At 36.8% G+C, this 23456-nt stretch overlaps 1 protein-coding gene across 2 annotated transcripts; it reads right to left on the reverse strand.

Annotated features, from left to right (window-relative positions):
* Nucleotides 1–15: 15 nt before the first annotated feature.
* Nucleotides 16–22870, reverse strand: MAEL (maelstrom spermatogenic transposon silencer; the record flags this gene model as incomplete). Of its 2 annotated transcripts, XM_084251303.1 has the most annotated exons (12): nt 16–203; nt 731–806; nt 4372–4504; nt 5259–5321; nt 9987–10128; nt 10252–10306; nt 11010–11134; nt 15884–15925; nt 17507–17662; nt 18885–18984; nt 22397–22489; nt 22739–22870. In XM_084251303.1, 12 exons carry the CDS (start codon nt 22868–22870, stop codon nt 16–18), a joined length of 1305 nt encoding a protein of 434 aa, XP_084107429.1. The 2 variants fall into 2 exon arrangements, with proteins under 2 accessions (XP_084107429.1, XP_084107430.1); XM_084251304.1 differs by lacking the exon at nt 22397–22489.
* Nucleotides 22871–23456: the final 586 nt, after the last annotated feature.

The following is a 23456-nucleotide window of genomic DNA, read 5'->3' on the forward strand; positions in this document are numbered from 1 at the left end:
AAAAAAGTACCATCATTAAGATAAGGAAGAGAAAGATTTGTAGCCATCTTTCTGGGCCATGTAAGGTGAGAGTGCGGTCTCATGGCTGGGGAATCTGTGGATATTGCTGGAGGAATTGGAGATGCTCTCTAGTAAGCGGGTAATCCCTCTTCCCCGGACACTGCTGTTTGGGCCAGAAATTTTTACCCCAGATGGGTAGTCACCTAGAATGTGGAAAATACAAGAAACAGAAATTTTAGTTTCATTATGAAGCAATCCTTCAAATGATTCTTATCCCACCAGAGACCTCTCATTAAGTCATAATTATCAATAAATAGGTGAGAATACTTAAGCGTAAAGGCAAACATTCTTAACAGCAAAAACAAAGGCTGAACAAGAATATTGCCCTGGAAATCTTATAGTTCTTAGGCACCACTTGAAAGTTTATGTCCCTCATTTTTTAACTTTCCCATCTTCCCCAAAGACGACATCACATCAAAACTATCCAGATTTTCTTTGGGATGCCCCTGAACAAACGTCTGAACCTTAAATTATATCATGGTAATACAAAAATGCACATACCCAAATTATTTAAGGTACTAATGCCAAATAAAACCACCAAGTAAATAAGATCTTATATCCTAAAGTTCACTTAAAAATATTAGTTTAAGTACCATACCCTGGGATCTTAAGAAGTTTTAAAGGCCTAAAACTCTTCGAGGTGCAGTCTTATAAAATATGAGCAGCTTACCAGTGGGTGTGTTTGATCTTTGTTCCTGATTAGAAGAGCTGAAATGAGAGAATCCTGGACTCTCAACCCTTAGCTTCTGTAAGTAACAGAAAAAGACCAGGGAAAAAAATGTTTATTCTGTATCAATTATTAGAACATCTACTTCAACTTTCAATCACTCTCTGAAGAAACACACTAACACCTGCTTTTCTAATGTATGATATCAACTTTTGGAGAGTATTGCTATAAAGGGAGTAGAAGGTAGTCTTTGGAAGAGAAGTACATGGTCAGGAGATGATTTTTATTTTGAAAGATGAGATATGGTATATCTGCTGTTAAGAATGGCTCAGGAGAGGCTCCCTGGTGGTTCAAGGGGTTAAGCACCGCACTATGAAGCAATCCGAAGTCTCTGCAGCACAAGTTCGATCCCTGGCCAGCCAGGGAGAAGTCCACATGGCGCAGCAGACCTCTCCTGTCTCTCCCGCTGCTCCCCTCAGCAGTGTATTACAGTCAATCTGCCTGTTCTGTTCCCTGCTCTGTCTCTGGTGAATCTTCTCATCCCCCACACCTCTGGCCTATACCCCAGCTCTTGCATGCATAAATAAATAAGCCTTTAAAAAAAAAAAAAAAAGAATGGTTCAGGAGAAACCTGATGATTCGGGAAAGGGGAGATTATGGGAGTCAATTCCCTCAGTAGGTAAGCAAATGGGATTTAGTATATAAAATACAATGATTGGTTTAAGATAGAACAAAGACTATTCACTAAAACAGAGTAAATGCAGAGTATATTATGGAATACCAGTAGAAGCAGTGGACTATGTAGAAAATCTCTTCTGACTACTTCTATTTTTTCAGAGAAGTAGGAGGCAAGTGCATAAACAAGAAAATGGGTGAGAGAAGAGATGATGAAATCTGAGGTGAAAAAAGGTGAAAAATAACTGTCTAATAAAATGAGAGATTAATCAGCCTAGAGCAAGAAACAATGCCAGGTGACACCAAGGGCCCCCCTGAAGTTGTTGGTTATGAATATTTAATATCCAGTCAGGATATAGTTTGCTTCCAGCCTCATTTATTTTTTATGGATTTTTTTTATTTATTTATGCACATAAGAGCTGGGGTGTAGACCAGAGGTGCAAGGGAGTGAGAGGACTCACCAGAAACAGAGTGGGGAACAGAACAGGCAGACTGACTGAAATATACTGCTGAGGGGAGCAGCGGGTGAGACTGGAGACTGCTGCGTCATGTGGGTAGCTCCCTGGCTGGCCAGGGATTGAATTAATGCTACAGTGGCTGTAGATAGCTTCACAGTGTTGAGACTTAACCCTTTGCGCCACCAGGGAGGCCCCTAGCCTCATTTAATTAAAAAAATATAGGAATAAAGTAGATGAAGAGTCAAATTTAATCAGTATTAGTGTTTGTCAACAAAGTATGATGCGGAAAAGAGGGTTAATGCAGTTGATCGAGAGTTAGTGGAAATGACAAACCAAGGAGTCTAAGCTGGAAAGGGTGGGGGTGAGAGGAACAGAGAGATACAAGGCTGCAGCACTGCACTCTTGAGCATGGTGTCCCTGGAGTCAGGCAATGCCTGGCCCTCTAAGGGAGTGCCAACCCCTGGAGGCTCATATAAACTGTAGGTCCAAGTGAAGATCAAAGTATTGTAGGCACTGAGCTTCTAGAGGAAGACAGAGATAGAGAGCAGAAGCTTCAAACTCTGGAGTCTAGGATCTAGTCAGGAGAGTGGATACCTGATGTATGGTGGGGGACAGAATGACTTGAGAAGGAGCAGCCAAGGAACTGAGAGGTTAGGCAGTTAGAAGAATTGCCTATCAGAAAACTGAAATCAAGAATGCTGTTTTGATCTCCTGGCTCAGTGAATGTCTAAAAATAAAGATCACTAATTCAGGGCCCCCACTGAATCTAAGCAGTGGTTATCAGTGCAGCCTAGGGAGAAGGCAGAAAGAAGTCTAGAAGCTACAAAGTTAAACAAGGACTACCACCTCAAATCGCGACCTATAATAAATGAGGAAGAAAAATATGTCTTCACCTGTAAAGGCTAACAGGGGAAGCAGTATCCTAAAAGACAGCCAAGTTTTAGTTAGAATTAAGAAACAGACCTTCCCAAGAAATAGCTGCAGGTATCAGAAATTTTGCTCATAACTGAGGTGAGAAGATACACAGGAAAGTTTTTCATATGTTGAGAAAGCTGAGAAACCGGAACAGTCAAACAAGATTAATGTGGGAGACAAGGAAGAATGTAGGTCTCCTGAGCATCTACAGTGACTAATATAAATAAGGAAAAGGGGCAAAATGAGATTAATTTTGGTGTCCCCAATACAGATGATGATGATGTGACTAAGGTAGGCTTTCTCAAGCCGAGGCTTTACTGAACTTTTAGGCTGGAGTAACACTTTATCGTGGGAAAGTGTCCATTGCATTGTAAGATGTTTGGCAAGAGCCTTGACCTCTATTCTCTGGATGCTGGTAGTACCCGTCTCCCCAGTTGTGATAGCCTAAAGTGTCTTCAAATATTGCCAACTATCCCCTGGAGGACATAAAATAGACTCTAGTTGAGAATCATTGGGTTAATAGAGAGGAAGAGAAGGTTAGAATAGAATATATGCAGAACTCTGGGGCATTTTTCTATTTTTTAAATTTTCATAGAGGAAAATGGACTTTCTGTACACTTCTGTAAGTTTTAACACATGAACAGATTCTTGAACTAACCACCACAATCAAGATTATCAGCTCAAAGCATCCATCATGCAAGCCCTTCTACAGCAACACCCTTCAACCCTAACCCACAGAACCACTGATTCTCTTCACCACTATTGCTTTGTCTTTTCAATAATGTCTTAAAAATGGAATCATACAATATAAAACTTTTGGAAATTGCTTCTTTTACTCAGCATAATTAATGCCTTTGAGATTCATCCTAATTATTATTTGCATCAAGAGTTCATTCCATTTTAAGATTCCCTTTTCACAGTTTTATTTTTAAATAGTAACATTTATTTATAATCTATTATATTTGAAGGCAGAGTTCTTGGCACTTTCAAATACTGGCGGATTTAATTCTACAACTACTGGCTGCTATCATTGTTCTTGTTTTACAGACAGGGGATCAGCACAGAAAGTTCAAGTAACTTACACAAAGTCACACAACCTGTATGTAGCACAGACTAAAATGAAATTCAAAACTTTAACTCTAGAGCACATAATCATAACTGCTATGCTCTTAGGATTGTACAAAGGCCTACTAGTAACTAAACAACAAGAAGAGTTGAAAGGTGGCAGGGAAATTAGACAACTTTTCATCAAATCCTGAATCAGACCTTATATATTTTTTGAAGTAAGTATTTTAAGGTATCTGCAATATCTATATTTAGATTTTTAATTTTTGGAATAAAGCTTTGGATGTATTTTGTATAAAGACTACCAACTGAAATTTTTTTATAACTTTGTTAAATACAGTGGAAAGGAAAAAGATTTCATGCAAGATATACCTGGATTAAGAACTGTTTTACATTCCATAAAGAATTAAAAATACATATTTAAAGGAAAAGAGACTCTAACATTGGCTTGCTCCTAAGCTCTTGCTGGCCAGGACACAGTGACTAGGACATGAAAAGTGACCAGTAGTCCCCCCAAAGTCAGTTACTTACCTGATAGCGCCCTGCATCTAATACAACCATTTTGGGTGTCACACTATTACTGGCCTCATAATCTTGGAGCGGTACATGAGCTTCTGTGAGCTGGATTCCAAAGAGAGTAGCCAGAGAATTACTGATGCAGTACCTTTAAAAAGGAAGAAAAAGCTCATTATCACAATCCTATCAATTCATTCTGAACGATTCATATTGTAAAAATTTCTAACAAAGATTATGATATACCATTCTAAAATGGGGAAAAGAAAAAATTCAGAGATCTGGAGAAGAAATGAGAATTAGAAAAATATATTATAGTACTGACCACCACTGGTAAACAATCTTGTGATTACTAGATATAACTTCAGGTTCATTATGAAGGAATGAGAATGAGGGTAAAAATCACCAGAATTCTCAAATAGTGAAAAAAAGGAGAGGAGATCACCAGAAATAAGACTACAACTTTAAAAAACTTATCTGTCCTTATAACCAAATATCGCAGTCATGTAAAGGGACCACTGACCACCAGAGATCTGATGCTGCAGGTGCTTTCACTATCAATTCAGGAAGGGTCTATATTGTCTGAGCACCTTCACAAGGAAGTGCTGCCCTTAACGAAAGCAGGGAATTCCATGTTCTTACATGAGTCCCAGAAGGAAAGTTTTCAACTAGAGCTTGTGAGGGGTCATCAAATTGCTCAGGTGAGAATTATACCGGGCAAGCAATGACCTACAGAATAGTAAAAGTAACATTAAGTAAAAAACTAACAAAAGTCCTTTGTTTTAAGAAAACTGTGGAAATGGAGGTTAATAGTGATTCAACCCAACTGTCAAAACAAGAATAAGCAAAGTGACAAAGAATACAATAAAGAATACAGTATTATGAAGAACCTTTCTCCTACTTACGCAATTTTCTTGCAAACAGCTAAAGCACAGAAGAGAATATCATTTTCTTCATGCCACTTGCATCTGTACAAAAGAAAAGGGCCTTTAATATCTTGAGCTAACTAAAGTACTACTGCTTAGGAGTTTTTATCTGCCACACTTCTAACTTACCTAGTTGAAAACATTTAGAAAAAAATAACACAATTACTCAAAGATCAAGGTTTCTAATTTTAACACATGAATATAAGCTTTTTATTACCTTCCCTGATGCAAATTCATAATGCTATGCACTCCACACATAATCATAGCAGTTATATTTTACACCTTGATGTGAGTGTTCTAAAGGCATATTATTACAATGGATAAAATGCGCTCATTCAATAAACATTTACTGAGTGCACACTATTTCCCAGGTGTTGTTCCAGGGATATAGTATTGAATGAAACAGAAACTCTGTCCACACAAAACTTACTCGGTAGTGGCAAGACAGATAAAGAAGATACACAGTCATTTTACATAGTAAGTTAATGAGTTCCTAAGGAGAGGGTGGAAAAAAAGAGAAAGATATGAAATCTTGGAGAGGGGTGAAATTTTAGGTAAGACAGCCAGGAGAAGCATCACTGTTTGAGTGGAACCTCAGAAGCTGATGCTGGAGATCCATGAATCACCTTCTACTGAGTGCACCACCTACTGAAACTCAGAACAGTACTAACTGCATAGTACAAAGCTTATCTGAACTTCATAAGAATCTACTTTTAAAAATTACAAACATGCTAAATACTATGTGTAAAAAAAATCCATTATTTGCACTGAAAAGTAGTGATTTAACTGAATGAAAGACTATATAACTCCTTACCTTTATCTGCCTTAGGAGCCAGTGTCATCCTGAAGCTACACATACCATATGCTCTGGTCAAACCAACTCAATGGTTTTTCTTAAACTCTATGGTTTCACTCCTCTGAATTCAGGCCATTTTCTTCTCTTGGAAAGCTCTCCTTTCCACCCCTCTACTCAAAGAAATTCTATCCATCTTTCCAGAAGAATCAAATAAAACATTTTCCCATAAAGTATTACATAGTTTTAAACCTTATATTGAAAGAATTTCTCCCTCTTCTATCTTTTGAAACTCTTAGGTAGTTGTGTGAAATGATCATCTATAACTCTATGTCTTTACATGCTTTATTGCTCAGATCAGAGACCCTGAGGGCAAGGGATAATCACAGCACTCTTTCCCATATTTCCTACAGAATCTTAGCCTAAGAACACTATAAAACTCAATTACCTGTAAATAAGGGAAGGAATAAAAGCCATTAATTTCCAATGGAGTAATTTCTCAAGTTCACACTGCAAATCTTTGTATGGTTTTATATGGAGAAAGGAGTTCAGGAAAAAAAAAAAAAACCACAAACCAACGAACAAACAAAAAACTGTGGGGAAGAGAGATGGGAATGGAGAGACTAATATTAAAACACAATCATTCCCACAATGAGAAGATCCTTAAATAGTCAAGCAAGATCAGATAATGGCTACAGGAAAGGGGCTGAAAGTGCCTGGCAGGCAGTCCTGAGAGTGATGTTTCTGAGCATTAAAGGGTAAGAAGAAGGGGAAAGAGTGGAGGAAAGAAAGAAAGGGGAAAAGAAAGCAACAGGAAAAATATATGGCTCAGGAAAAAAGAAAACAGACCTAACCCACACCCTGACACTACTGAAAGAAACCATATTCTGCTACACTGACAGAAGAGGGAGCACTTGAACTAATAAACATAAACCTCCCCAAGTCACCACACAAGAAAAAGGAACTATGCATCTTCATCTATAGAAAATTAAGCAAAAAACTACAAAACACCAATAAACTTCTATTGAACAAAGTAGAAATATTATAAAGAACCCTCTTATAACAATGCAAAAACAATGAAATTCACTAACAAAAACAAGTACCAGAAAGTCTTTCCATCTAAAAGCTTTACATCAATTCCTACGTTAAAGAGAGTTCAAACTACAGATTTTTTTTAAAAAATAATGAAATACTATCTGTATCTATCAATGGTAAGCAATGAAAACAATGTTTAGAAGAAAAGTCACTCTACTAAATACTAGAATAAATCAATTAAATTTTTGGTGCCCAGAAAACTAGAATTGCCACAAAGAACCAAAAAAATAAATAAATAAATAAATAAAAGCAGAAGTTAAAGAGAAAGGTAAAGAGCAGATCTAATCAATCAAAATCCTGTTGTTTTGGAAAAAATTAAACACAGCACAAAAAATAAGTACAAATAAACAAGGGGAAAAAAATAAGTACAAATAAACAAGATTATGAGCTAATCATTGAAACAGAAGAAATTTTAAAAATTGTAAGAGACTAATTACTTTGCAGAATTTTTAAAACAAAAACATTTGAAAACTTATGTAAAATGCATAATTTCCTAAGGGAAAGTCTAATCAAATCAATTTCCAAAGAAGAAACAAACATATCAAGGCTCTGCCCCTCCCCCAAATGCAACAAGGTCAGATATATACAACCAGTGTACAAATATTATTCAACAGACTTGAAAGATATATTAAGTAGAGCTGAATAAAAAAATGTCTCTTGTCTTTGATGAGAACATTATAGATTTCAGTTCTCCGCAAGTTAATTTATAATTCTAATGCACTCCAGTAAGTTTCTTTCTGAATGGAGCTATACTGAAGTGGTATTTCTGAATACTTTTTCTTTTTTGAAACATGTCCATGAATTATACAATCCAAAGATAAAATCAACAAGAATGAGTAAAAACAACACAAACAAGAAAATGGACTTAGTATTTCAAATAAATGATTTAAATTTAATAATTTAGCCACATGTATGGGGAGGAGCCAACACCACTAACTTTCTAACAAAGTATTTTGACTATATACCCTCAGACTAAAAACAGCTGAAAACAAAATGTGAACTGTTATGTCTTTGTTTAAAGTGGCTATTACCTAATCCCAAAATTACTTTCAATGTATTCTACCAAAAACATTGAGCACCAGGTTTTTCACTCAGGAAGAGAAATACAGAAACAAGCAGAAAACTGGAGAAACTTTATAGTGCTGAATTGGAATTGCAGGTTCAGTATGAACTCAGGTGAGGCAGAAACCCACATTACATAAAAATGTGTATGAAAGGTATGCCACATTACATAAAAATGTATGGAACGTGTGTATGTACACAGACACAAATTTCTTAGCCCTCCTCACTAGGGGAGCTAGAGTCAATAATGCTCCAGTAGGAATGAGCACACCTAGCACCCAGGTTGTATCTCTTAAATACTCTTCTCAGCTTAAAAGAATCAGGGCTTCCTAAAGAAATGGCTAATCCTAAATTTCAGCAGAGAAAGTACAAGATAAGCCTGGAATATATTGTGCCAGAAAACGAGGAGCCACACAAAGAAACAAAAGACAAAATCCATTGTTTTGAAGGGAATTCCACTGGCCACAAATGGAACAACCAGCATAAAAATAAGTTGATAATAGAATACAATTCATTGAATAAAATAGGAATTCATGAGTTCATGGAAAATAAATGAAGTTGTTAATGGGCAAAAAGGAAAAGCTCTTCCTCACAGTAGAAGCCAACTAATAAATGTAGAAGAAACAATCGGATTAGAAATCACTACTTCACAAATTCAGTAAATTGAAAAAAAAACCTCAGGCAAAGATCAGTAGATTAAGTTTCAAGAATAGACTATACATAATCTCAAAGTTTCTCCCCACAAAACATTAATTATAACGTGCAAAACATAACTTTAAAAATGGAGAAATCTGGCAGATATAATAATGGGACAATCTGATACCATCTGTCTCCAGAAGTGAAACAATTAAAGAAGACATATCACTTTTGTAGCATTTCTGCCAAAAATATAAAAAACCCCAATGCAATCACAAGGAAATACAGGCAAATCAAACACAAACATTACATAAAATAACTGGCCTGCTTTCTTCAAAAACATCAGGACAAGGTGAGACTGAGAAATTGTTCCAGATTAAAGGATTTTAAAAAGACTAAACTTAACATGTGATCCAGGGTAGGGACTCTAATGTCTCTGTAAGAGACATTATTAGAAATAACAAAATCCTTTAGATTGGAAAACAGATTTTACCAATGGTAATATCCTTGATTTTGCTAATTTTATTGTGGCAATACAAATGTCTTTGTTCTTAGAACACTGTTATTCAGGGTACAAAGACATTATGTCAGCAACTTACTCTCTAAAGGTGCCCAGAAAAAGAAACCGTGTATATTATACTTGGTGAAGAAGTTTTTTTAAAAAAAAAAATCATTACAATGTTAACAATTAGGGAATATGAAAAAAATGGTATATAGGACTTCTTTGTACTAGTCTTGCAATTTTTCTGTAAGCCTGAAATTAATTCCAAAAGAAAAAAAAATACTTGTCATTTCACTTATATATTTTTTACATGTAAGTACAAGGATTCTATAAAACATCAAGAATTCCATATAAAGCATCTCTAGTAAACATGAAACATTCACCAATACAGAAATTCTAAGCAATAAAGCACTGTGTCAATTTTTTGGTAATTTTGGGATTTTTTTAGTAGCAGGTAAAGTAATGTATCTTACAATCAACTCATCTTATATTCAAGGAAATACAAGAGTTTTCAAGGTTCCACAGAAAAAAAAATTGCATAAAAATTTAAACTCTCACCCTACTATATTTTCCTAGATCAGAAAAGTCAAAAATCACTGCACAAAATCACTATTCATACCTTGTGTTGCTAGAATAATCCCACATGGCCACATCTAAGAGGCTCCTAACCCAGGTCTTCGAGGGCTCCTTGAGAAATTTTTGCTGGTAGATCCCCACTACAAGATCCTCTACAGTGAGAAGTTCTAGATCTTGCCTGATGCCTTCCATTAGTAAAATAGAAAAAGAAATACAACTAATGAATTTAGGTACATAGAACATATATAAAATGAAACAAATACTGGTATCATAATGCACCTGGGACAATGTCCCAGAAATTTGCTTACCAGATGCTTTCGCCATATGCTTCAAACACCAATTGACTCTGGCTCTATCATCAGACTGGAGAAAGGGAAAAAAAAAATGTACTTGTATTTTCTCCTACTTTTAATTAATGCTGTTCCTTTACACTGAGGGATAGGACAGATGGGGGTGGTGGAAAGGGAGAGACTGAAGAGTTTGTGACAATTAAATGAGAACTCTTTAAAAGAAAAAAGCAACATGATAGGAAAATAATATTACTATTAATAACCCATTATGTTTATATAGCAATGTTAAAATACTTTATTAAAAGAAAGATTTAAAAATAGGTTAATGAAATAAGAAAAAGATTACGTAGTCTGTTTATGGTTACACTAAAGTATTAAGGTTAAAACCCAATTCTTTGACTCCTAGTCTAGAAGAATTTAGATAAAATAAAAAATATAATCTCTGTAACAAGTACCAAGATGATAAAGGAATTGCTATAGAGTTGAATAAAAGGTAATCTTACTTGGATAGATTTACAGAGTAGATTATCCATTTTTCAGGATAAAAAAAATTAAAGATATTTCAAATGGAGGAACTCAAAAAGCATGAGAACTACTAAAGAAGCTTTTGCAGTCCAATCACAGAGAAATATAAAAGAAAATGCATCACACCTAATGAGACACTGAGAACAATTTGTAATGAATATGTTTTAACGCACAACTAATCTTTGGGTTCCTTTTGAGGATTTTTTGATATCTAAGTGGATATCTCAAAAGAAATTCTTCATTGAAATTACCTTGCAGTAGATAGGTGGCCAGTTCCCCGGGTTTGGGTGAATAAATCGATAAAGCTTTTTTAGCACAGTTGCCTGGTCATGGCCAGATTCAAAGTTTGAAATAGGAATCTTGTGACTAGAATCACCTGAAGGAAATGAAAGGAGGTAGGAGCTCAACATCTAAGACAAATATCATGAAGCAGGTATGGAAGGAAGGGTACAGAAGTGGGTAGTGGGTAACTCAGATTTAAGCTTACACCAAGTCTAATTATGGTTAGTTACTTTATGTATATTTTATCCCATAATCTCATGGTAACCCCTACAAAGTAGGTGGTATATACACATCAGAGAAGACAACTGGGAAATCACAGACGTTAGTAGTAAGTTAATAGTTGGCCAACAGTGTGAGTCAGATTTGTTAAGTGAATGAGCGTACAATGCTTTCACAATTTTCATGCTACCTTTCATAACCAGTTTTTATCAGTAAGTCTGGAGAGCTTAATAGTAATGACCGCTTTTTAAAATATATGATAAAGATTTCCACTTCCAATAAAATATGGACCAAGTAATTCAGACCAACTCTCCCACAAAAATTTTAAATACTTGGGGATATCAAGACCACAGCAGCAAGGAATTATTATATGAAGATGCTACCAAATATAGAAATCCAGGGCCTCCCTGATGGCGCAGGTGGTTGAGCGCCACACTGTGAATCTGTCCGCAGCCTCTGCAGCACAAGTTCGATACTGGCTGGCCAGCGAGAATCCCACATTGCAAAGCAGACCTCTCCTGTCTCGTCCGCTGCTCCCCTCAGCAGTGTATTTCAGTCAGTGTGCCTGTTCTGTTCCCCACTCTGTCTCTGGTGAATACTCTCACCCTCCCGCGCATCTGCCCTGTACCCTGGTTCTTGTATAAAAATAAATAAATCTTAAAAAAAAAAATGAGCCTTGCTTTGGAGGCCCCTGGAGTCATTTACCAATTCAGAAGAGGAATTTTAATGGCTGAGATGTGTGGTTTTCACAGTTTTTAGGGGCCCCAGTGTCTACAAAATCGAACATAAAGTCTCTCTGCAGAAAGGGAACATCATTACAAGCCTCAAATTATACTAAAGTCATTTTTCCCCCTAATAATAATAATAATAATAATAATCAGATATAAGACTGTGAATCAAAATAAAGCTGACAGAGATCCAAAGGTATTCTAGATACAGACTGCTGAGACAGATTTTAAGTAATCATATTTTAGAAGCTCCAATGACAAATTTAGCATAAAGTTGGAAACTATTAAAGAAGTATACACGAAGGGTTCAACTTCTAATGACAGACTCAGAAAAATTGAACAAAGAAAACATTTGCTTGGAAGCTCTAGAGATAAAAATGCAGTGAGGAGTTATGGGCCCAAAATCTTCTAAGGAAGAAATAGTAGATGGGTTCAATCTGGCATTTAGGTTTGTTAGTAATTTGGGCAGTTACCAATTCTGGAAGAGATTTGAAGGCTGACAAAATAAGCAGTTTTTCAATATACCCACAGATACTAAGACTTAAAAATACCACTCCAGTATTACTTGTCTATATAAAAAACTGGTAATTAAAAAATTCAGTTCTCTTCTAGATTCCATTGTTTATGCCATGAAGCCAATTGTAAATTTTCTAATTATTCTTTGGTAGTAATTTGTCTATCCTCCCCTCTTCATTTTAGTAAAGGTCAACTAGAAATAGACTGACTCTTAAAGTCCGAAGTTCAATTTAAATTAAACTCAACTTGGGCCTCCCTGATGGCACAAGGGGCTAAGACACAACCCATGAAGCTATCCACAGCCACTGCAGCATGACTTCGATCCCTGGCCAGGGAGCTACCCACGTGGCGCAGCAGACCTCTCCTGTCTCACCCACTGCTCCCCTCAGCAGTGTATTTCAGTCGATCTGCCTATTCTGTTCCCCACTCTGTCTCTGGTGAATTCTATCACTCCCGCCACACCTCTGGCCTCTACCCCAGTTCTTGTATACATAAAATAAATAAATTTAACTCAACTTACTAAAAACTCAGTTTAGCAATGGTAGGATAAACCTAAACACACAAATGACACAATTAGAAAATACAAGAAGAGATATCACTTATAACAGCAACTGAAAGGATAAGCTATAAATTTAAAAATATACTGAGCTCATTATGGAGAAATTTATGAAACTTCACAAGACATTACAGATATAAATAAAAAAGTAGCCCATGTTCACAGAGACACTCAATAGCATAAAGCTGTTGGTTTTCTCCAGATTGATTTGAAGATTTACAGATGATTCCATTCGATCTAAAGGCTTTTTGTGAAGCATGATGAACTGATTCTAAATTGTGTATGAAAGAGTCAAAAGGCTGAAAACAGGTAGAGGACTGCAAAAGAAAGTTAAGGGACTTGTCTAATTAAATATCAAAATATTGTGTTTAACAATATAAGGACACCAAAAATTTAGCAGACCAGAAGAGAAAAACATCAAAAAGATCCATGTATAAGCAGAAATGTGATGATATAGGTGGATCAACATAGTGGAGGAGAAATGATTATTAAATAAATGATGCTAAGACAACTGTTATCTACATGCAGGGTATAAAAAGAAACTGAATTAGTCTACCTCACACCATATACAAGTCAGTTCTGGGTGGAAGAAGAATTTGGATATGAAAAGCAAAAAACTTCATAATTTTAAGAAAAAATTATCTTCACAGCCTTCCAGTATAGAAGAATTCTTAAATATGACATAAAAACCCCTTAGCCATGAGGGAACAAGACTGACAGACTTACTAAATTAAAAATAAAATTTTTTCCTTAAAAGACACCACAATAAGAGTGGAAAATAAGAAACACAAACTGAAAATATATATCTGCACACAATTAAAATGATCAATAAAATAAGCACATAAACCAGTAAGAAATAATACAGATAAATAAGGATATTGTCAAGTTGAAGAAAAATACAGGTACAGAAATATAAACACATATAAAAGCTTAAATTAGCAAAGTTAAACTTTAAATAAGCATGTATCTGTTCATAGTAAAGCTTCTCAGAAAAGAAAGGAAAAGTTGAAATTCTCTCAAGAAAAATCATTAACCAGTATAATGGATGGAACCACAGCTTCTCTGGTTGAAGTAAAGGGGAATGAAAAGGCCCAAAACCCACACTCACATATACCCTGAATCACTCCTATATAAGAAGGTACCTGGGAGGGATTAATGGGCTTCATACAGAAATCTCGTCCAACTTTGAAATTCCTTATTTTAACATGCTAAGTCATAATGTCCGTGCTTCAACTGATTTTATTTACACATACTTCAGAAATGGAGAGGTGCACAGGAGTACCTGAGGTATCTACATGCATGTTCCTTAGCTACTACTCAAACTGATCACATCTACATGTGAATTTGCTTCAGTCTGTTATTACATGAAACACGAGCTTTTCCGAGGCATCAACTTGATTACACTTGCACAGGCATTTTCAGTTATTATGTCAATATAACTGTCACTCTGATACAATCATTTTTCTTATTTAATTGACACATTTCCCAAGACTATCAAATTGGCAATTTAAGACATGCTTAAATTTTGAGTGCCAGAGATCTTAAGTTTCTTGAATGAAAACCAGTGTGCTCCATTTTAATTGGTTTGATAAGTATTAAGAACACATTTCTAAAGTCTTCAATAGGTTTGTTTTTAAGAAGCATTTACTTTTAATCAGATTAATTTGAAAAGGCTGTAAAATTTAGTCTTCAAAAATTGATTTTTTTAATCATAACCAAAAGAAATAATAAACCAGTGATATTCTCACAAGTAAATGAGATGAACAAACCATAAACAGAGCTTAAGTGAAAAGGTGAAATTAATTCATAAATTTCTGTTTTTTACTACCATCTATTTAGTGGAATAACTTTAGATGATATAACACTTGAGGAAATTAGCTACATTCACACTTCAAAGCTACAAGATTTTTTTTTTCTTCTGTACATTTTTTCATTTAAAGGACACCTACTAAAAAAATTCTCCCTCAAACTCCTTATTTCACAGCCTACAGTCTTGACGCCAAGATTGGAAAATAACTCAAAGTACATAACCAAAAATTAGTCTAAACTATTCTCATTTATAAAGAATAGCACTATAAATGTATTTTTTAAAAAAGCTTCTTGTTAGCAGCCTTGAAAAATATTTTTAGTTTCAAACAATTCTACAGGCTAGTTGTCCACATTTTTTAAGAAAAACTTTTAATCAAACAATGACACTTTTGAATATAAATTTAAAAACAAACCTATTATGATTGTCATTCTACTCAAATAGGAACTGGCTAAAACCTAGTTTCTATAAGAGTTTAGTTCAAGAGCTTAGGTGTAGATAGTTATGTCCTTTGGCAAAATGTTTTCCTCATCAAAGAGAATTAATTCAGCTATTTTGTTTACCACTATCATTCTATATTTTTGAAGCATCAACTTTTTTTCTTAATTTTGAATGGACATTGCAGTAAATAACCCTAAATCTAGATATTCTGATATCTCTTTAAGAGTTAGCCAAGCACCTGGCCAGCACAGATGAGCTAATAGATTCAGAAAAGCAGAGTACTTTGCTCATGGTTACAAAGCAAGAGCTAGTTAAAAAGCAGCTGATCTCAAGATAACAGGGCATGTGCAAAAAATCAAACCTCAATTCTTGAAAAGGAAAAGGGGTAGTATACTAAAAGTCTACAAAACTTAAACACTTTTAAGAATCACACATATCATCTACCACTTCTATGAAGATTTTCCGACATTGACTTAAGGTTATTTTTCCTTCAATCTTATGTGTCTGTTTAAAGCATAAGTCTTAACCAGGTCTGCACATACTTAATGCCAATAATCTACTTCACTTTATACTTACTTGCAGCCTGACAATGAAACCGAAATCCTCGTGGAATTTCACCTGTAATACAAAAATAAAGCATTTTGTTGGGAAAAGAAGAAATCTGGATGCTCTCTGGTTATGCTAGTTATAGTCTACAAATGAATAAGTCATCACACAGGTAGGTAATGGTTATTGCTAAATGAAGATATAAAAGATTAGATCCTCATAGCAGGAGGGTTTTTGTTGTTGTTTTTTTAAACCAAAGATCTTACAACTAACAAAGAATTTTGGTATATTGTTTCGGCCACTTTTTTTTTAAATATTTATTTATTTATTTATACAAGTACTGGGTATAGTCAGAAGAGGGGGAGGATGAGAGAATTCACCAGAGCCAGAGCGGGGAGCAGAGCAGGCAGAGTGATGAAATACACTGCTGAGGGGAGCAGCGGGTGGCAGGAGAGGGAGAGGTCTGTCGCGCTATGTGGGACCCTCGTGGTGGCCGGGGATCAAAACAGCGCTGCAGAGGCTGCGGGCAGCTTCGCAGCCCAGCGCTCAACCGCTGCACCACCAGGGGAGGCCCTTGTTTCAGCCACTTTAAAAAGCAAGTTATTCCTTACAGAGAAAGAAATACTAGATAAAGAAAACTGGGGCTAAGTAGGCTTATCTAGGTGTTTGTGATTAGGCCTCAAAGATTCATGAGGCCCTTAATAAAGCAAGATAGGTGTGTGTGTGTGCACATGCACACAGACGTGTGTGTGTGTGTATATATATATACACACACCACATACATGCATACATACATATCATGTATGTGTATGTGTATTTCTCAGAGGGGAAAAAGTTTTCAAATTCTCTTTTTAGGGCTTTACAACCCTATGAAAAAAGTAGCTATCTGACTTGTCCAAAGCAGCAACTCACAAAATGTGAGTAAGATTAGTTTTTCTGCCATCTGAAAATAAGTAAAATAAAAACACTAGGCTGTCCTAATGAATTTTAAAGCAATGACAAAGCTAAAAGTGAAGTTCTTCCTTCTCTAACCTTTTCTCCTTTACTCTTTTCACTGTGCATTTCTCCTACTTATCATTAAGGGTACAGTGTTCCCTTAAATACTATCTACCCTCTTGGGAACTGAATCCAATCTTAAGTCTTCATAATTAATTGCTTTTAATGGGGTAAAGTAGTAGGAAGAAAAGGTACTAATAAATTCTCAGAATCTATTAAGAACTACGCTATTTCCATACTGTCTCATACATTCCCTATAATAGATGACTCTTTACAGATGAGCTAATAGGTTCAGAAAAGCTGAGGTCTTTGCTCAAGGTTACAAAGCAACAGCTAGTTAAAAACCAGTTGACTGCTGAAGTAGAATAGAAGGTATAGAAAGAGAAGAGTAAAGGTATGAAAAGCTTTTAGAAAATCCCAAGATGTAAGGCTGCAGAAAAGCAAATTGCAAACGACACATTTTTCAGACACTCTAGCCACCAAACTCTAATGCTTACTTATAGTTAAAAGCCTAAACAAAAACCCTGCGTGCACACTTAATTCATAAAAGTTTTTCAACTTTTACCTTTTATAAGAAAACAAATACTATCATCAAGTGAAGCCAACATAAAAAAAACATTTTTAAGATGTAGTATCTACTTTTGTCTTGGTACTTACCAGGATTTATAAAACTGTGGAAATCTGCCATAATGCCTTCCTGAAGAGAATATTTAACACAGCCTATTTCACAAGGGAGGAAGCGCTGTTCACAATGAGGAGGTAGCTCACCATGGCTAAAAATATTCAAAAAATAAAAAATGCTTCCAAGGAAAGCTAAAAAAAAAAAAAAAAAGAGAGAGAGAGAGACAAAGTGAACAGATGAGCATCTCAAACTTTACCCTCCTACAAAAAAAGCAAACATTTTAGAACCATTTTGCTTTTGTTCCTATATTTCCTAAATGGAAAAGAGCTGGAAAAAGAGAAAACTAATCAGTTGTATCAGATAAACAAATCAAATTTTTTTAAATTATACTTATAGATGAAAGTAGTAACCACTCTTTGCATGAAGCAACAAATCCTGGTAAGTACCAATCATTCAAACTTACAGCCAGCCCTGCATAATTTAGCTATACATAAGCCTGGACTTCCAGGATGACTTAAGCTGTAACCCACATTCAACAAATATAAGGATTTAGGGGGGAAAAGAAATGTAGAATCAGTGCAGGAAAACTCTGTGATATAAACTATGAGCAATTTCTTTAGCTCTTTACTTTTTACAATACACACAAGGCCAGCTATAAATTCTCCAAAGGAAGAGTTTTGTGAGAGTGGGAGGTGTTATTTATCCGAACTGTTAAAAGTTTATTAATCATCAACAAAATTATAACACAATAAAAACAGGGAGAAGGAATAGCAAGGACTTTTATTAGCTATGCTCTTTTCTAGTTCAATAATTCATCTTCACCTTTATAACATAAATGTCCTTAAGTACATAGAAATAAACGCTTAAATGCAAAAAGTAGATTTTTTTAAAAAGATTTATTTATGCATGCAAGAGCTGGGGTACAGGCCAGAGATGTGGGGGGTGAGAGGATCCACCAAAGACAGAGTGGGAACAGAACAGGCAGACTGACTGAAATATACTGCTGAGAGGAGCAGCAGGCGAGTCAGGAGAGGTCTGCCTCACCATGTGGGTTTCTCCCTGGCCAGCCAGGAATTGAACTTGTGTTCCAGAGGCTGTGGATTGCTTCATAGTGCAGTGCTTAACCCCATGTACCACCAGGGAGGCCCCAAAAAGTGGATTTAATAACATATGAAGAGGTAGAAACCAAGAGACAAGATTTTTTTGCCCCCCCCCAAAAAAAGACACCACTGTGTTATACAAACAAATGCAACTTACTTGAGCTTTTAAACTTTAGCACTGTATTTGAACACTTGTGGTCAATTATTTTCAAAATCAGGATCAAAAGGAATAGATTACATATTTACTGATCAATATATCATAGCATTTGACCACACAAATTCATCTAAGCAAAACATTTTAGGATTACTTTACCTTGATCACCTTTTAGAGACAAACTTGACATATCTGGGGGTGAAACACTCTGCTTTGGTACAAGCATGGCTGGCCTTCTCAGTGGTGAGGAAGCAGGTTTCTAAAGAGGAAAAGAATGGCATACTTAAACTCTTGCTGGGCACTTTATACCATATACTTAAACTTAGCAAAGTAACTGCAAAACAAACCATATATTTTCAGTACCATCTCTAGGCCAATGAACCCAATGAGTAAATAAATACATATTTATCAATGACCCCAACACGCAATGGCAGATAATAGCAAAATATATGAATATGAGTGGTAAGCAACCAATTCAAGTATTGCTGAAAGTCATCTGCCAACCACTGGTAATCTAATCTGCCAGAGCATTTACACAACAAAAATAAATCCAAACTGCAAAAGAAGAGAAAGTCTCAACCATTTGTAGATATGACTATATATATATATATATATATATACACACATAGAAAATTCTAAAAAGTTCACCAAAGAAACTATCAGAAACAATAAGCTAGTAAAATGGCAGGCTACAAAATACACAAACCTGCTGCAAACCTAAGTGCAAATAACGAGTGAGAAGAAATTAATATCCCATTTACATTTGCATTAAAAAAGAACCTACAAATAAATATAACAAAGTGGGTGAACTATCTATACAATGAAAACTCTGAGACACCGCTAAAAGATACAGAACAAGACACACAAAAAAATGTAATGATATCCCATTGTCATGAGTGGGGTGAAATGATACAGTCAAAATGACCATCCAACCAAAAGGAATCAATGCAACCTCTATCAAAATTACCTTATTTTTCTAGGAAATAGAATAAAAAATACTAAACATTTATATGAAGCCATAAAAAACTCCAAATCACAAATGTGACCCTCTAAGAGCAACTTGGAGAAAAAAAAGAAAGAAGGAGGCATGTTACCTGATTTTTTAAACTGTATTTTAATACAAAAAAATTTAATCAGTATGGTATTGAAATAAAAACACATACAGATCATGGAAGAGCATCAAGAGTCCAGAAATAAATCCACACATATATCAACACCAAATTTATGACAAAGTAGTCACAACTATACAATGGAGAAAGAAAAATTTCTTCAGCAAATGATGATGGGAAAAACTGGAGTTACATATAAAAGAATGAAAATTGATCATTCTTCAACTCCATACACCAAAATAAACTCAAAATGAATTGAAGACTTGGGTATAAGACTTAAAAGCACAAAATACAAAGATGAAAATACAGGTGGTATGTTCCATTACATCAATTATAGAGAGGTCTTTAGGAACTCAACTCTAAAGGCAAGGGAGATGAAAACAAAAATAAACAATTGCGACTACATCAAATTTAAAAGCTTTTGCACAGTGGAAGAAACTATCAACAGGCTAAAATAGCCTTCTGAATGGGAGATGATACTTGCTAATCACACATATCTAACAAGGGGTTAAGATCCAAGTAGATAAAGAACCCATCCAACTTAACAGCAACAACAAAACAATTTTTAAAAATAGATAGAAGATCTAAATAGAAAATTTTCCAAAGAGGATATACAAGTGGCCAAGAGACATGAGAAATGTTCATCAATGCTTATTAGGAAAGGCAAGTCAAAACCACAATGAGATGTCATCTCACACCTCTGAGAATGGTTTACATCAAAAAGACTGCTAATAGGGCCTCCCCAGTGGCACAGCGGTTGAGTGCTGGGTTGCGAAACTGCCCACAGCCTCTGCAGCGCCGGTTCGATCCCTGGCTGCCCGCAAGGGGGCGAGGGTCCTACATGGCGCGCAAACCTCTCCTGCCACCTGCTGCTCCCCTCAGCAGTGTATTTCATCACTCTGACTGTTCTGTTTCTCGCTCTGGCGAATTCTCTCACCCTCCTGCACTTCTGACTGTACCCAGTGCTTGTATAAATTAATAAATAAATCTTTGGGGGGTGGGAAAGACTGCTAATAAGTGTTGAGTATGTGGAGTAAGAGGACTCTTTATATTCTGTTGGTGAGAATGTAAATTGGTGCAGCCATTTTGGAAAGCTATGGAGCTTCAAAAAAAACGAAAAAGAGAACTATCATCATCCAGTAATCCCACTTCTAGGTATACAGCTGAAAAACATGAAATCATCAACTCAAAGAGTTAGATGCACCATAAAGTTTATTGCAACATTATTGACAACAGTTAAGCCAAGGAAGAAACCTATTTGCCCACTGACAGATGACTAGATAAAGGTGTGGTATATATACATAATGGAATACTATTCAACGATAAGCTAAAATGAAATTTTGCCATATGCACAGCAAAGTGGAAGGAACTCGATGGGTTTACGCACAACAAAATTAGAAAAATGAATAAGTATTGGATGCTTTCAGCAATACATGCAAAATAAGAAAACTAACTGGATGAATGGAAAAAACAGAATAAACTAGTGAACACTGAAAATAGATATGAGGTTACCAGAGGTGAAGAGGGTAAGGGGTGAGCGGATATAAAGGATGGTGTGGGTATTTTGTTATTAACAAAAGTTTTTTTTTTTAATAAAATAAGGCTATTGGGGCATACAATGTGCCAGTTCAAATGGCGAAAATAACACCATTTGCCATATTAACATTCTTTGTTTTCAACTTAAACCTGAACATGCTGACACAAGTGTCACCAGGTACACATCACATTTTGTGGGGAATGTCTCCTAAGAAATTTCAGAAGAAAAAAAATCAATGGCATAAAATAAAAACTAAGTACAAATCCAATTGATTAGAACTTTGACTCAAATATACATCCACAAAATAAAAACCTCTTAAACCTAAAGCAAGCAAAGCTCTCTTGAATTTCAACCCAATGTTCACAGTTTGAGAATGGAATTGTACCATGTAAGAATGGATAGAACACAGAAACGGGGGGAGGGGAGAAACCCACAATTTTTCTGCATTTTCTTCTTAAAAAACACAAAACAAAAACTTTTTATTCAGTACTTTTATATTCTACTGCACATGAAAATTACCTAAATGATCTTTATTCAACTGCTACTGTTCTAAGGCATACCTTTACCAACATGTGTCCTTGATTCTATATATCAAGATTTAAAAAATCGACTTGGTTTCAGATGTCTCTCGTTAAAAAACAGAATGGTCTACACGATTTTTAAATATCTTTTCAAAAAGATCCTAACTATTAAAGAGTTGAATGGACACTTGGAAGTCATCTAGCACCAACCCTAAATACCAACGTGAGATATTGTTGATCGAGAGATATTGGCTCTAAGTGTTCAATCTACCAGGGTTTTCCCTGGCCTTTCACCCCCAAATGATACCAATGTGTACTTAAACTATGGAGCCTGATGGCTTTTTAACAGGCATTTTGACAGGGAGTGAGTGGGGGGGGGAAGAAAAATTCTTCTTTGCACTAACCCAATCCACCCACACTAATCTACCCATGACCTTCACCCCTTCCCCCATCTACCATTTACTGACCACACCTAGCTTGCCAGACAGATGCGGCAGCCTTTACCTGCTTCTCTAAAGGCCCAGACTCCTTCCCCTGGGCGGCCCTCCACTCTCGAGCCATTTCTGCGTATTTCTCCTTTTCTTCCTCGCTCAGGAGCTTGGGGGAGATGGGAGAAACAAGAAAAGCAGCAGTGAGAACCGAAATCCCCGAAAGCTGTGGGTCGCCACCTGAACAGGCCAGGGAGGCGGTTCAGCGTCGGTTTGCCCCGGCCCGTATCTGGGGGCGCCCTCTCCTTCCAGCAGGGGCCAAGCAGTCACCGGCCCCTTCCAGGCCTCTCTTCCTCCCGGCTCACCCTCCCGCTTGCCCAACTGCCCCGCCGGCCCTCTCTGCCCGCTCCGGGCTTACCGCCCAGTCGGAAGAGCAGTAGGGGATGGCATCAGCCACGCGGGCCACCGGCAGGCCCCGCCGCCGGAGTTCGGGAATCTTCTCCTGCACAAAGAAATAGTAGGCATTACGGCTGGCCCTACGGTTCGGCATGGTGAGCACGGCCAGGCTTCGACGAAGACCAGAGCCAGCACAAGCCGCCGGCGCCCTCGCCGGGCTCCCGCCCTTAGTAACCCAGGCGTGCGCTTGCGCGCGCAAGACCCCCAACTCTCAACCAATCAGGGCGCAGCACGCTGTCGTCCTGGCCCAGCAGGGAGAAAAGCAGCCTGAGACTGGATGAGCTGGTCGCGTGCGTCTGTGACGTGTGAAGCGCGCCAAGGAGGAGGGAGACGTGGGAGTCACAAGGGCGAAGCATTCTGATTGGCTGGGGTCAGTCATTGGCCCTGGTATTGTCACGTGAGGTGGGGAGCTATGTCTGTACATTATTGCGTAATGTGCGTCCCAGTAGGGAGAGAGTAGGAGTGGGAGTGTTTCGGGGCCTTCTGTGTTTTATGTGAAGGGCCCATACTGTGCCCAGCGCTGTGAAAGGCGTTGGGTGGGGGATAGATTGAAGAACAGGACAAAAAAAGATCTTGTCCTTCAAGAAAAATCACAATTTGGGCCTCCCTGGTGGCACAGGCGGTTGAGCGGGGTGCTGTGAAGCTGAGCACAGCCTCTGTAGCGCTAGTTGGATCCCTTG

The sequence above is a fragment of the Talpa europaea genome (genome assembly GCF_964194135.1).
Source record: "Talpa europaea genome assembly, chromosome: 12".
Classification (NCBI taxonomy): domain Eukaryota; kingdom Metazoa; phylum Chordata; class Mammalia; order Eulipotyphla; family Talpidae; genus Talpa; species Talpa europaea.